This window comes from Salmo salar, unplaced genomic scaffold (genome assembly GCF_965601325.2).
Source record: "Salmo salar unplaced genomic scaffold, fSalSal1 ptg000468l, whole genome shotgun sequence".
Taxonomy (NCBI): Eukaryota; Metazoa; Chordata; class Actinopteri; order Salmoniformes; family Salmonidae; genus Salmo; species Salmo salar.
This window is the reverse complement of record NW_027675396.1, coordinates 94,375-110,338: the sequence shown is the minus strand read 5'-3', so window position 1 is coordinate 110,338 and position 15,964 is coordinate 94,375. Positions and strand designations below refer to the sequence as shown.

The following is a 15,964-nucleotide window of genomic DNA, read 5'->3' as shown; positions in this document are numbered from 1 at the left end:
ACAGAAAGACTAAGTTATTTTACCACAGTATTGTTGAATTAAACTATTTATAAGCACTTTAATCAATATATTGTACAGAAATAATAAATTATCATATCACAGTATTGTTGAATTAAACTATTTATAAGCACTTTAATCAATATATTGTACAGAAAGACTAAGTTATTTTACCACAGTATTGTTGAATTAAACTATTTATAAGCTCTTTAATCAATATATTGTACAGAAATAATAAGTTATCATATCACAGTATTGTTGAATTAAACTATTTATAAGCACTTAAAGCAATATATTGTACAGAAAGACTAAGTTATTTTACCACACTATTGTTGAATTAAACTATTTATAAGCTCTTTAATCAATATATTGTACAGAAAGACTAAGTTATTTTACCACACTATTGTTGAATTAAACTATTTATAAGCACTTAAAACAATATATTGTACAGAAATAATAAATTATCATATCACAGTATTGTTGAATTAAACTATTTATAAGCACTTTAATCAATATATTGTACAGAAAGACTAAGTTATCATATCACAGTATTGTTGAATTAAACTATTTATAAGCACTTTAATCAATATATTGTACAGAAAGACTAAGTTATCATATCACAGTATTGTTGAATTCAACTAACGGTATAATTTAATCCCTGTGTCTCGTGATCACCGTCGATCAGTTTCATTGGACAGTTCAGACGTTTGTGTTGTGTGTTTTAATTGGCTAACAGCGAGAAAAAGGGGTCGTGGACGTCACGTCTCTCTGTACACTGATTGGTTTGTATGTTTGGCGGACTTCGTCTTCCTGGTAAAGTGAGTTGAGTGTGAGCTTTCCGACCGGTGACAGCTGCACAGCCTGGGGGACTTGGTGGGTACCCAGATAAATAAATTACTCTTTATTCAACGTTACATAGCTTATATTTATGCTTTTTTTTTTAATAGCTTGGTTAGCGTGTGGTTTTTAAGGGGTGAAGTTTTTGTACCACTTTTGCTAGCTAAGAAACTCATAGCTAAGTTAGCTAGATATACAATGTGTAACTTGTAACTTTTCCTTGAATATGTGAAAGTCCTATTTCATTTGTATTATTTGTTATTATGCATTAATTGAACATTTTCTATTTAGTCAGATCAGCTGTAAATATCGTAAATGCCGTGAAACAGCGAGACCTCGTGTCACCAGACAGCTGAAACAGGAGGGTCAGTGCTATACGGGATCCTTGGGACGCCCCCCCCCCTAATTAACCCGTTCCTTACCTACAGATAAACACCAACGACATTTAGTTATTATACAAGTCTTTTACCTTAATAACCATAAAACTACTTCAACTAACATTTCTGCTAGGGACGACCCTGGATAACACTGTCATCAAAAATACAGCGATCAGTTTCTCTCTCTGTCATAGAAAACGTCTAACGAGCAGCGCCCACAATGTGTTGTGTTGTGTTGTGTGTGTGGAAGAGCCTTTAGTAACGAGTCTCTCATAACGGAACGAATGTAATAAAACGTCCACATCATGACGGTTAAACCCAGAGAGGTATTTCAGAACAGGATGCTTCAGGAAACACTGGTTCCACAGTGGACCAGTCAGTCCGATAGCAAGGCGTTGTTGTCATTTTATAAACAGGTGATGATCGGCAGAAATAAGGCGGTGTTGTTAAAACAGAGGCCGGAATAGACCTGCTGTCATTAGGACCTCAGTGTTGTTAAAAACAGAGGCCGAATAGACCTGCTGTCATTAGGACCTCAGTGTCGTTAAAACAGAGGCCGGAATAGACCTGCTGTCATTAGGACCTCAGTGTCGTTAAAAACAGAGGCTGGAATAGACCTGCTGTCATTAGGACCTCAGTGTTGTTAGAAACAGAGGAAACAGAGGCCAGAATAGACCTGCTGTCATTAGGACCTCAGCGTTGTTTAAAACAGAGGCCAGAATAGATCTGCTGTCATTAGGACCTCAGTGTTGTTAGAAACAGAGGCCGGAATAGACCTGCTGTCATTAGGACCTCAGTGTTGTTAAAAACAGAGACCAGAATAGACCTGCTGTCATTAGGACCTCAGCATTGTTAAAAACAGAGGCCAGAATAGACCTGCTGTCATTAGGACCTCAGTGTCGTTAGAAACAGAGGCCAGAATAGACCTGCTGTCATTAGGACCTCAGTGTTGTTAAAAACAGAGGCCAGAATAGACCTGCTGTCATTAGGAACTCAGTGCTGTTAGAAACAGAGGCCAGAATAGACCTGCTGTCATTAGGACCTCAGTGCTGTTAGAAACAGAGGCCAGAATAGACCTGCTGTCATTAGGACCTCAGCGTTGTTAGAAACAGAGGCCAGAATAGACCTGCTGTCATTAGGACCTCAGTGCTGTTAAAAACAGAGGCCAGAATAGACCTGCTGTCATTAGGACCTCAGTGCTGTTAAAAACAGAGGCCAGAATAGACCTGCTGTCATTAGGACCTCAGTGTTGTTAAAAACAGAGGCCAGAATAGACCTGCTGTCATTAGGACCTCAGTGTTGTTAAAAACAGAGGCCAGAATAGACCTGCTGTCATTAGGACCTCAGTGTTGTTAAAAACAGAGGCCAGAATAGACCTGCTGTCATTAGGACCTCAGTGTTGTTAAAAACAGAGGCCAGAATAGACCTGCTGTCGTTAGGACCTCAGTGTTGTTAGAAACAGAGGCCAGAATAGACCTGCTGTCATTAGGACCTCAGTGTTAGAAACAGAGGCCAGAATAGACCTGCTGTCATTAGGACCTCAGTGTTGTTAAAAACAGAGGCCAGAATAGACCTGCTGTCATTAGGACCTCAGTGTTGTTAAAAACAGAGGCCAGAATAGACCTGCTGTCATTAGGACCTCAGTGCTGTTAAAAACAGAGGCCAGAATAGACCTGCTGTCATTAGGACCTCAGCGTTGTTAAAAACAGAGGCCAGAATAGACCTGCTGTCATTAGGACCTCAGTGCTGTTAAAAACAGAGGCCAGAATAGACCTGCTGTCATTAGGACCTCAGCGTTGTTAGAAACAGAGGCCAGAATAGACCTGCTGTCATTAGGACCTCAGTGTTGTTAAAAACAGAGGCCGGAATAGACCTGCTGTCATTAGGACCTCAGTGTCGTTAAAAACAGAGGCCGGAATAGACCTGCTGTCGTTAGGACCTCAGTGTCGTTAAAAACAGAGGCCGGAATAGACCTGCTGTCATTAGGACCTCAGTGCTGTTAAAAACAGAGGCCAGAATAGACCTGCTGTCGTTAGGACCTCAGTGTCGTTAAAAACAGAGACCAGAATAGACCTGCTGTCATTAGGACCTCAGTGTTTAAAACAGAGGCCAGAATAGACCTGCTGTCATTAGGACCTCAGTGTTGTTAAAAACAGAGGCCAGAATAGACCTGCTGTCATTAGGACCTCAGTGCTGTTAAAAACAGAGACCAGAATAGACCTGCTGTCATTAGGACCTCAGTGCTGTTAAAAACAGAGGCCAGAATAGACCTGCTGTCATTAGGACCTCAGTGTCGTTAAAAACAGAGGCCAGAATAGACCTGCTGTCATTAGGACCTCAGTGCTGTTAAAAACAGAGGCCAGAATAGACCTGCTGTCATTAGGATCTCAGTGCTGTTAGAAACAGAGACCAGAATAGACCTGCTGTCATTAGGACCTCAGTGCTGTTAAAAACAGAGGCCAGAATAGACCTGCTGTCATTAGGACCTCAGTGTTGTTAAAAACAGAGGCCAGAATAGACCTGCTGTCATTAGGACCTCAGTGTCGTTAGAAACAGAGGCCGGAATAGACCTGCTGTCATTAGGACCTCAGTGTTGTTAAAAACAGAGGCCGGAATAGACCTGCTGTCATTAGGACCTCAGTGCTGTTAAAAACAGAGGCCGGAATAGACCTGCTGTCATTAGGACCTCAGCGTTGTTAAAAACAGAGACCAGAATAGACCTGCTGTCGTTAGGACCTCAGTGTTGTTAAAAACAGAGGCCGGAATAGACCTGCTGTCATTAGGACCTCAGCGTTGTTAGAAACAGAGGCCAGAATAGACCTGCTGTCATTAGGACTGTGTGTTGTTTAAAACAGAGGCCAGAATAGACCTGCTGTCATTAGGACCTCAGTGTTGTTAGAAACAGAGGCCAGAATAGACCTGCTGTCGTTAGGACCTCAGTGTCGTTAAAAACAGAGGCCAGAATAGACCTGCTGTCGTTAGGACCTCAGTGTTGTTAAAAACAGAGGCCAGAATAGACCTGCTGTCGTTAGGACCTCAGTGGTGTTAAAAACAGAGGCCAGAATAGACCTGCTGTCATTAGGACCTCAGTGTCGTTAAAAACAGAGGCCGGAATAGACCTGCTGTCATTAGGACCTCAGTGCTGTTAAAAACAGAGGCCAGAATAGACCTGCTGTCATTAGGACCTCAGTGTTGTTAGAAACAGAGGCCAGAATAGACCTGCTGTCGTTAGGACCTCAGTGCTGTTAGAAACAGAGGCCGGAATAGACCTGCTGTCGTTAGGACCTCAGTGTTGTTAAAAACAGAGGCCAGAATAGACCTGCTGTCATTAGGACCTCAGTGTTGTTAGAAACAGAGGCCAGAATAGACCTGCTGTCATTAGGACCTCAGCGTTGTTAAAAACAGAGGCCAGAATAGACCTGCTGTCGTTAGGAACTCAGTGCTGTTAGAAACAGAGGCCAGAATAGACCTGCTGTCATTAGGACCTCAGTGTTGTTAAAAACAGAGTCCAGAATAGACCTGCTGTCGTTAGGACCTCAGTGCTGTTAGAAACAGAGGCCAGAATAGACCTGCTGTCATTAGGACCTCAGCGTTGTTAAAAACAGAGGCCAGAATAGACCTGCTGTCGTTAGGAACTCAGTGCTGTTAGAAACAGAGGCCAGAATAGACCTGCTGTCATTAGGACCTCAGTGTTGTTAAAAACAGAGTCCAGAATAGACCTGCTGTCGTTAGGACCTCAGTGCTGTTAGAAACAGAGGCCAGAATAGACCTGCTGTCATTAGGACCTCAGTGTCGTTAAAAACAGAGGCCAGAATAGACCTGCTGTCATTAGGACCTCAGTGTTGTTAAAAACAGAGGCCAGAATAGACCTGCTGTCGTTAGGACCTCAGCGTTGTTAGAAACAGAGGCCGGAATAGACCTGCTGTCATTAGGACCTCAGTGCTGTTAGAAACAGAGGCCAGAATAGACCTGCTGTCATTAGGACCTCAGTGTTGTTAGAAACAGAGTCCAGAATAGACCTGCTGTCATTAGGACCTCAGTGTTGTTAAAAACAGAGTCCAGAATAGACCTGCTGTCATTAGGACCTCAGTGCTGTTAGAAACAGAGGCCAGAATAGACCTGCTGTCATTAGGACCTCAGTGTCGTTAAAAACAGAGGCCAGAATAGACCTGCTGTCATTAGGACCTCAGTGCTGTTAGAAACAGAGGCCAGAATAGACCTGCTGTCATTAGGACCTCAGTGTCGTTAAAAACAGAGGCCAGAATAGACCTGCTGTCGTTAGGACCTCAGTGTTGTTAAAAACAGAGGCCAGAATAGACCTGCTGTCGTTAGGACATCAGTGTTGTTAGAAACAGAGGCCAGAATAGACCTGCTGTCATTAGGACCTCAGTGCTGTTAGAAACAGAGACCAGAATAGACCTGCTGTCATTAGGACCTCAGTGTCGTTAGAAACAGAGGCCAGAATAGACCTGCTGTCGTTAGGACCTCAGCGTCGTTAGAAACAGAGGCCAGAATAGACCTGCTGTCATTAGGACCTCAGTGTTGTTAAAAACAGAGGCCAGAATAGACCTGCTGTCGTTAGGACCTCAGTGTTGTTAGAAACAGAGGCCTGAATAGACCTGCTGTCATTAGGACCTCAGTGCTGTTAGAAACAGAGGCCAGAATAGACCTGCTGTCATTAGGACCTCAGTGTCGTTAAAAACAGAGGCCAGAATAGACCTGCTGTCGTTAGGACCTCAGTGTTGTTAGAAACAGAGGCCTGAATAGACCTGCTGTCGTTAGGACCTCAGTGCTGTTAGAAACAGAGGCCAGAATAGACCTGCTGTCGTTAGGACTGTGTGTGATGTGATCAATCACTTTATTCCAGTTCAGAATAAATAAAATATGTATTTTATTTCAACAGTTCCAACCTAGACAGATATGAGTGTTTTTAATGGAGGGTAAATAAACACGAATGGATATTTATACGGATATTTAATGCCATTGTTATTTGTTTTATGCATAAGGGCAATGAAATGTACTGATATTTATGTAAAAGTTGCATATTTTCCTAAACTCTGAGTCCCGGGAAAATACAGAATTTCTAATTTGGGGTCGCAGGCTGAAAAACACAGAATGTGTTACTTCATCGCTCTCGGTCAGTGAGCTGACGGTGGCTGGTCTCTGTAATTTGGCCAAACTAGATAACAGAAGTCATGAGTCCTGCTGCTGTTACATCAGACACAGAGTGGCAGTGACAAGGGGTCGCGCCCTATTCCCTACATAGTGCCCTATTTCCTCTAGGGTCGTACCAACTGGCACCCTATTCCCTACATAGTGCCCTATTTCCACTAGGGTCGTACCAACTGGCACCCTATTCCCTACATAGTGCCCTATTTCCACTAGGGCCGTACCAACTGGCACCCTATTCCCTACATAGTGCCCTATTTCCACTAGGGTCGTACCAACTGGCATCCTATTCCCTACATAGTGCCCTATTTCCACTAGGGTCGTACCAACTGGCACCCTATTCCCTACATAGTGCCCTATTTCCACTAGGGTCGTACCAACTGGCACCCTATTCCCTACATAGTGCCCTATTTCCACTAGGGCCGTACCAACTGGCACCCTATTCCCTACATAGTGCCCTATTTCCACTAGGGTCGTACCAACTGGCACCCTATTCCCTACATAGTGCCCTATTTCCACTATGGTCGTACCAACTGGCACCCTATTCCCTACATAGTGCCCTATTTCCACTATGGTCGTACCAACTGGCACCCTATTCCCTACATAGTGCCCTATTTCCACTAGGGCCGTACCAACTGGCACCCTATTCCCTACATAGTGCCCTATTTCCACTAGGGTCGTACCAACTGGCACCCTATTCCCTACATAGTGCCCTATTTCCACTATGGTCGTACCAACTGGCACCCTATTCCCTACATAGTGCCCTATTTCCACTATGGTCGTACCAACTGGCACCCTATTCCCTACATAGTGCCCTATTTCCACTAGGGTCGTACCAACTGGCATCCTATTCCCTACATAGTGCCCTATTTCCACTAGGGTCGTACCAACTGGCATCCTATTCCCTACATAGTGCACTACTTCCACCAGGACCATAGGGTTCTGGTTCTGATCAGTCCACTACTTCCACCAGGACCATAGGGTTCTGATCAGTCCACTACTTCCACCAGGACCGTAGGGTTCTGGTTCTGATCAGTCCACTACTTCCACCAGGACCATAGGGTTCTGATCAGTCCACTACTTCCACCAGGACCATAGGGTTCTGATCAGTCCACTACTTCCACCAGGACCGTAGGGTTCTGGTTCTGATCAGTCCACTACTTCCACCAGGACCATAGGGTTCTGATCAGTCCACTACTTCCACCAGGACCATAGGGTTCTGATCAGTCCACTACTTCCACCAGGACCGTAGGGTTCTGGTTCTGATCAGTCCACTACTTCCACCAGGACCGTAGGGTTCTGGTTCTGATCAGTCCACTACTTCCACCAGGACCATAGGGTTCTGATCAGTCCACTACTTCCACCAGGACCGTAGGGTTCTGGTTCTGATCAGTCCACTACTTCCACCAGGACCATAGGGTTCTGATCAGTCCACTACTTCCACCAGGACCGTAGGGTTCTGATCAGTCCACTACTTCCACCAGGACCATAGGGTTCTGATCAGTCCACTACTTCCACCAGGACCATAGGGTTCTGATCAGTCCACTACTTCCACCAGGACCATAGGGTTCTGGTTCTGATCAGTCCACTACTTCCACCAGGACCATAGGGTTCTGATCAGTCCACTACTTCCACCAGGACCGTAGGGTTCTGGTTCTGATCAGTCCACTACTTCCACCAGGACCATAGGGTTCTGATCAGTCCACTACTTCACCAGGACCTAGGGTTCTGATCAGTCCACTACTTCCACCAGACCATAGGGTTCTGATCAGTCCACTACTTCCACCAGGACCGTAGGGTTCTGATCAGTCCACTACTTCCACCAGGACCATAGGGTTCTGATCAGTCCACTACTTCCACCAGGACCATAGGGTTCTGATCAGTCCACTACTTCCACCAGGACCATAGGGTTCTGGTTCTGATCAGTCCACTACTTCCACCAGGACCACAGGGTTCTGGTTCTGATCAGTCCACTACTTCCACCAGGACCATAGGGTTCTGATCAGTCCACTACTTCCACCAGGACCATAGGGTTCTGATCAGTCCACTACTTCCACCAGGACCATAGGGTTCTGGTTCTGATCAGTCCACTACTTCCACCAGGACCATAGGGTTCTGATCAGTCCACTACTTCCACCAGGACCATAGGGTTCTGGTTCTGATCAGTCCACTACTTCCACCAGGACCATAGGGTTCTGGTTCTGATCAGTCCACTACTTCCACCAGGACCATAGGGTTCTGATCAGTCCACTACTTCCACCAGGACCATAGGGTTCTGATCAGTCCACTACTTCCACCAGGACCTAGGGTTCTGGTTCTGATCAGTCCACTACTTCCACCAGGACCATAGGGTTCTGATCAGTCCACTACTTCCACCAGGACCATAGGGTTCTGGTTCTGATCAGTCCACTACTTCCACCAGGACCATAGGGTTCTGATCAGTCCACTACTTCCACCAGGACCGTAGGGTTCTGATCAGTCCACTACTTCCACCAGGACCGTAGGGTTCTGATCAGTCCACTACTTCCACCAGGACCGTAGGGTTCTGATCAGTCCACTACTTCCACCAGGACCATAGGGTTCTGATCAGTCCACTACTTCCACCAGGACCGTAGGGTTCTGATCAGTCCACTACTTCCACCAGGACCGTAGGGTTCTGATCAGTCCACTACTTCCACCAGGACCGTAGGGTTCTGATCAGTCCACTACTTCCACCAGGACCGTAGGGTTCTGGTTCTGATCAGTCCACTACTTCCACCAGGACCATAGGGTTCTGATCAGTCCACTACTTCCACCAGGACCGTAGGGTTCTGATCAGTCCACTACTTCCACCAGGACCGTAGGGTTCTGATCAGTCCACTACTTCCACCAGGACCGTAGGGTTCTGATCAGTCCACTACTTCCACCAGGACCGTAGGGTTCTGATCAGTCCACTACTTCCACCAGGACCATAGGGTTCTGGTTCTGGTCAGTCCACTACTTCCACCAGGACCGTAGGGTTCTGATCAGTCCACTACTTCCACCAGGACCATAGGGTTCTGATCAGTCCACTACTTCCACCAGGACCATAGGGTTCTGATCAGTCCACTACTTCCACCAGGACCGTAGGGTTCTGATCAGTCCACTACTTCCACCAGGACCATAGGGTTCTGGTTCAGATCAGTCCACTACTTCCACCAGGACCGTAGGGTTCTGGTTCTGGTCCGTGTAGTAATAGTGCGCCATTTTGTTTGTTGATGTAGGTCATGGTGACCCATAGTTATCTATCTAGTTAATCATTGTTGTCGTGAAGGCTGGATAGTTGTTGTTGTAACTGCATAGTTCTAGTCTAACAGGGTGTTGGGTAGTTTCCTGAGCTCTTATCAAGTCCCTGTGGTCAAACGTTAACCACTGGACAGGACCGGACCAGAGCTCTTTATGGACCAGAACCTGGACAGGACCGAACCAGAGCTCTTTATGGACCAGAACCTGGACAGGACCGGACCAGAGCTCTTTATGGACCAGAACCTGGACAGGACCGGACCAGAGCTCTTTATGGACCAGAGCTCTTTATGGACCAGAGCCTGGACAGGACCGGACCAGAGCTCTTTATGGACCAGAGCCTGGACAGGACCGGACCAGAGCTCTTTATGGACCAGAACCTGGACAGGACCGGACCAGACCAGAGCTCTTTATGGACCAGAGCCTGGACAGGACCGGACCAGAGCTCTTTATGGACCAGAACCTGGACAGGACCGGACCAGAGCTCTTTATGGACCAGAGCCTGGACAGGACCGGACCAGAGCTCTTTATGGACCAGAGCCTGGACAGGACCGGACCAGAGCTCTTTATGGACCAGAGCTCTTTATGGACCAGAACCTGGACAGGACCAGACCAGAGCTCTTTATGGACCAGAGCTCTTTATGGACCAGAACCTGGACAGGACCAGAGCTCGTTATGGACCAGAGCCTGGACAGGACCGGACCAGAGCTCTTTATGGACCAGAGCTCTTTATGGACCAGAGCTCTTTATGGACCAGAACCTGGACAGGACCGGACCAGAGCTCTTTATGGACCAGAGCTCGTTATGGACCAGAACCTGGACAGGACAGGACCAGAGCTCTTTATGGACCAGAGCCTGGACAGGACCGGACCAGAGCTCTTTATGGACCAGAGCTCTTTATGGACCAGAGTTCTTTATGGACCAGAGCCTGGACAGGACCGGACCAGAGCTCTTTATGGACCAGAGCCTGGACAGGACAGGACCAGAGCTCTTTATGGACCAGAACCTGGACAGGACCGGACCAGAGCTCTTTATGGACCAGAGCCTGGACAGGACCGGACCAGAGCACTTTATGGACCAGAACCAGGACAGGACAGGACCGGACCAGAGCACTTTATGGACCAGAACCTGGACCGGACCAGAGCTCTTTATGGACCAGAGCTCTTTATGGACCAGAACCTGGACAGGACCGGACCAGAGCTCTTTATGGACCAGAGCCTGGACAGGACCGGACCAGAGCACTTTATGGACCAGAACCTGGACAGGACAGGACCGGACCAGAGCACTTTATGGACCAGAACCTGGACAGGACCAGAGCCGGCTGGGCGGGCGTCCAACCTGACTAAATATAGTCCTGTTGGTTTAAACGTGGCTGTTCCAGTGGTAACCTGACTAAATATAGTCCTGTTGGTTTAAACGTGGCTGTTCCAACCTGACTAAATATAGAGCTGTTGGTTTAAACGTGGCTGTTCCAGGGACCTGACTAAATATAGTCCTGTTGGTTTAAACGTGGCTGTTCCAACCTGACTAAATATAGTCCTGTTGGTTTAAACGTGGCTGTTCCAACCTGACTAAATATAGTCCTGTTGGTTTAAACGTGGCTGTTCCAACCTGACTAAATATAGTCCTGTTGGTTTAAACGTGGCTGTTCCAACCTGACTAAATATAGTCCTGTTGGTTTAAACCTGGCTGTTCCAACCTGACTAAATATAGTCCTGTTGGTTTAAACCTGGCTGTTCCAGTGGTAACCTGACTAAATATAGTCCTGTTGGTTTAAACGTGGCTGTTCCAGTGGTAACCTGACTAAATATAGTCCTGTTGGTTTAAACGTGGCTGTTCCAGTGATTAACCTGACTAAATATAGTCCTGTTTGTTTAAACGTGGCTGTTCCAGTGGTAACCTGACTAAATATAGTCCTGTTGGTTTAAACGTGGCTGTTCCAGTGGTAACCTGACTAAATATAGTCCTGTTGGTTTAAACGTGGCTGTTCCAACCTGACTAAATATAGTCCTGTTGGTTTAAACCTGGCTGTTCCAACCTGACTAAATATAGTCCTGTTGGTTTAAACGTGGCTGTTCCAGTGGTAACCTGACTAAATATAGTCCTGTTGGTTTAAACGTGGCTGTTCCAGTGGTAACCTGACTAAATATAGTCCTGTTGGTTTAAACGTGGCTGTTCCAGTGGTAACCTGACTAAATATAGTCCTGTTGGTTTAAACGTGGCTGTTCCAGTGGTAACCTGACTAAATATAGTCCTGTTGGTTTAAACGTGGCTGTTCCAGTGGTAACCTGACTAAATATAGTCCTGTTGGTTTAAACGTGGCTGTTCCAACCTGACTAAATATAGTCCTGTTGGTTTAAACGTGGCTGTTCCAGTGGTAACCTGACTAAATATAGTCCTGTTGGTTTAAACGTGGCTGTTCCAGTGGTAACCTGACTAAATATAGTCCTGTTGGTTTAAACGCTGGCTGTTCCAGTGATAACCTGACTAAATATAGTCCTGTTGGTTTAAACGTGGCTGTTCCAGTGGTAACCTGACTAAATATAGTCCTGTTGGTTTAAACGTGGCTGTTCCAGTGGTAACCTGACTAAATATAGTCCTGTTGGTTTAAACGTGGCTGTTCCAGTGGTAACCTGACTAAATATAGTCCTGTTGGTTTAAACGTGGCTGTTCCAGTGGTAACCTGACTAAATATAGTCCTGTTGGTTTAAACGTGGCTGTTCCAGTGGTAACCTGACTAAATATAGTCCTGTTGGTTTAAACGTGGCTGTTCCAGTGGTAACCTGACTAAATATAGTCCTGTTGGTTTAAACGTGGCTGTTCCAACCTGACTAAATATAGTCCTGTTGGTTTAAACGTGGCTGTTCCAGTGGTAACCTGACTAAATATAGTCCTGTTGGTTTAAACGTGGCTGTTCCAGTGTAACCTGACTAAATATAGTCCTGTTGGTTTAAACGTGGCTGTTCCAGTGGTAACCTGACTAAATATAGTCCTGTTGGTTTAAACGTGGCTGTTCCAGTGGTAACCTGACTAAATATAGTCCTGTTGGTTTAAACGTGGCTGTTCCAACCTGACTAAATATAGTCCTGTTGGTTTAAACGTGGCTGTTCCAGTGGTAACCTGACTAAATATAGTCCTGTTGGTTTAAACGTGGCTGTTCCAGTGGTAACCTGACTAAATATAGTCCTGTTGGTTTAAACCTGGCTGTTCCAGTGGTAACCTGACTAAATATAGTCCTGTTGGTTTAAACGTGGCTGTTCCAACCTGACTAAATATAGTCCTGTTGGTTTAAACGTGGCTGTTCCAACCTGACTAAATATAGTCCTGTTGGTTTAAACGTGGCTGTTCCAGTGGTAACCTGACTAAATATAGTCCTGTTGGTTTAAACGTGGCTGTTCCAGTGGTAACCTGACTAAATATAGTCCTGTTGGTTTAAACGTGGCTGTTCCAGTGGTAACCTGACTAAATATTCCCAACAAGTGATATTTAGAGGCAAACATCTTGAATCTTATTTGTCATAGTCTGACTGTCTGGCATCATCTGGCATCGTCTGACTGACTGACTGTCTGGTATCGTCTAACTTTCTGGCATCGTCTGACTGACTGTCTGGCATCGTCTGACTGACTGACTGTCTGGCATCGTCTGACTGACTGACTGTCTGGCATCGTCTGACTGACTGACTGTCTGGCATCGTCTGACTGACTGACTGTCTGGCATCGTCTGACTGACTGACTGACTGTCTGGCATCGTCTGACTGACTGACTGACTGTCTGGCATTGTCTGACTGACTGACTGTCTGGCATCGTCTAACTGTCTGACATCGTCTGTCTGGCATCGTCTGACTGACTGTCTGGCATCGTCTGACTGTCTGGCATCGTCTGACTGTCTGGCATCGTCTAACTGTCTGTCTGTGTGTGTGTAGATCAGCACCAGTCATCATGTCTCATAGCAACGGTACCAGTCACCATGTCAGTCAGGACGTGTGGGAGTCTCACAACAAGATGATGCAGGAACCACTCCGCTCCAACGACCCTGAGGTACGGGGGGTATTATAATGAGGAACCACTCCGCTCCAACGACCCTGAGGTACGGGTGGGGGGGGTATTATAATGAGGAACCACTCCGCTCCAACGACCCTGAGGTACGGGGGGTATTATAATGAGGAACCACTCCGCTCCAACGACCCTGAGGTACGGGGGGGGTTATTATAATGAGGAACCACTCCGCTCCAACGACCCTGAGGTACGGGGGGGTATTATAATGAGGAACCACTCCGCTCCAACGACCCTGAGGTACGGGGGGTATTATAATGAGGAACCACTCCGCTCCAACGACCCTGAGGTACGGGGGGGGGTATTATAATGAGGAACCACTCCGCTCCAACGACCCTGAGGTACGGGGGGGGGGGGTATTATAATGAGGAACCACTCCGCTCCAACGACCCTGAGGTACGGGGGGGGGGTATTATAATGAGGAACCACTCAGCTCCAACGACCCTGAGGTACGGGGGGGGTATTATAATGAGGAACCACTCCGCTCCAACGACCCTGAGGTACGGGGGGTATTATAATGAGGAACCACTCCGCTCCAACGACCCTGAGGTACGGGGGGGGGTATTATAATGAGGAACCACTCCGCTCCAACGACCCTGAGGTACGGGGGGGGGGGTATTATAATGAGGAACAACTCCGCTCCAACGACCCTGAGGTACGGGGGGGGGGTATTATAATGAGGAACCACTCCGCTCCAACGACCCTGAGGTACGTCACACGGGGGGGGTATTATAATGAGGAACCACTCCGCTCCAACGACCCTGAGGTACGGGGGGGGTATTATAATGAGGAACCACTCCGCTCCAACGACCCTGAGGTACGGGTGGTGGTATTATAATGAGGAACCACTCCGCTCCAACGACCCTGAGGTACGGGGGGGGGTATTATAATGAGGAACCACTCCGCTCCAACGACCCTGAGGTACGGGGGGTATTATAATGAGGAACCACTCCGCTCCAACGACCCTGAGGTACGGGGGGGAGGGTATTATAATGAGGAACCACTCCGCTCCAACGACCCTGAGGTACGGGGGGTATTATAATGAGGAACCACTCCGCTCCAACGACCCTGAGGTACGGGGGGGGGGTATTATAATGAGGAACCACTCCGCTCCAACGACCCTGAGGTACGGGTGGTGGTATTATAATGAGGAACCACTCCGCTCCAACGACCCTGAGGTACGGGGGGTATTATAATGAGGAACCACTCCGCTCCAACGACCCTGAGGTACGGGGGGAGGGTTATTATAATGAGGAACCACTCCGCTCCAACGACCCTGAGGTACGGGGGGGGTATTATAATGAGGAACCACTCCGCTCCAACGACCCTGAGGTACGGGGGGTATTATAATGAGGAACCACTCCGCTCCAACGACCCTGAGGTACGGGGGGGGGGATTATTATAATGAGGAACCACTCCGCTCCAACGACCCTGAGGTACGGGGGGGGGGGTATTATAATGAGGAACCACTCCGCTCCAACGACCCTGAGGTACGGGGGGGGGGGTATTATAATGAGGAACCACTCCGCTCCAACGACCCTGAGGTACGGGGGGGGTATTATAATGAGGAACCACTCCGCTCCAACGACCCTGAGGTACGGGGGGGGTATTATAATGAGGAACCACTCCGCTCCAACGACCCTGAGGTACGGGGGGGGTATTATAATGAGGAACCACTCCGCTCCAACGACCCTGGGGTACGGGGGGTTATTATAATGAGGAACCACTCCGCTCCAACGACCCTGAGGTACGGGGGGGGGGGGTATTATAATGAGGAACCACTCCGCTCCAACGACCCTGAGGTACGGGGGGGTATTATAATAAGGAACCACTCCGCTCCAACGACCCTGAGGTACGGGGGGTATTATAATGAGGAACCACTCCGCTCCAACGACCCTGAGGTACGGGGGGGGTATTATAATGAGGAACCACTCCGCTCCAACGACCCTGAGGTACGGGGGGGGTATTATAATGAGGAACCACTCCGCTCCAACGACCCTGAGGTACGGGGGGGGGTATTATAATGAGGAACCACTCCGCTCCAACGACCCTGAGGTACGGGGGGTATTATAATGAGGAACCACTCCGCTCCAACGACCCTGAGGTACGGGGGGGTATTATAATGAGGAACCACTCCGCTCCAACGACCCTGAGGTACGGGGGGTATTATAATGAGGAACCACTCCGCTCCAACGACCCTGAGGTACGGGGGGGTATTATAATGAGGAACCACTCCGCTCCAACGACCCTGAGGTACGGGGGGGGGGGGTA

General features: G+C 47.6%; 1 protein-coding gene across 8 annotated transcripts in view; it reads left to right on the top strand.

The window, feature by feature from the left end:
- Positions 1-779: 779 nt before the first annotated feature.
- The window catches only part of LOC123740232 (serine hydroxymethyltransferase, cytosolic), a 62,201-nt gene continuing 47,016 nt past the window's right edge, over positions 780-15,964 (top strand). For 6 of the 8 annotated variants that reach the window (XM_082971962.1, XM_082971965.1, XM_082971966.1 and 3 more), the window contains exons 1-2: positions 780-870; positions 13,564-13,678. In XM_082971962.1, the coding sequence (XP_082828088.1) occupies positions 13,580-13,678 (99 nt within the window). In that variant the 5' untranslated portion in view covers positions 780-870; positions 13,564-13,579. Of the gene's footprint in view, positions 871-1,125; positions 1,200-13,563; positions 13,679-15,964 lie in introns of all 8 variants that reach the window. The other 2 variants (XM_082971963.1, XM_082971969.1) reach the window with 2 other exon arrangements.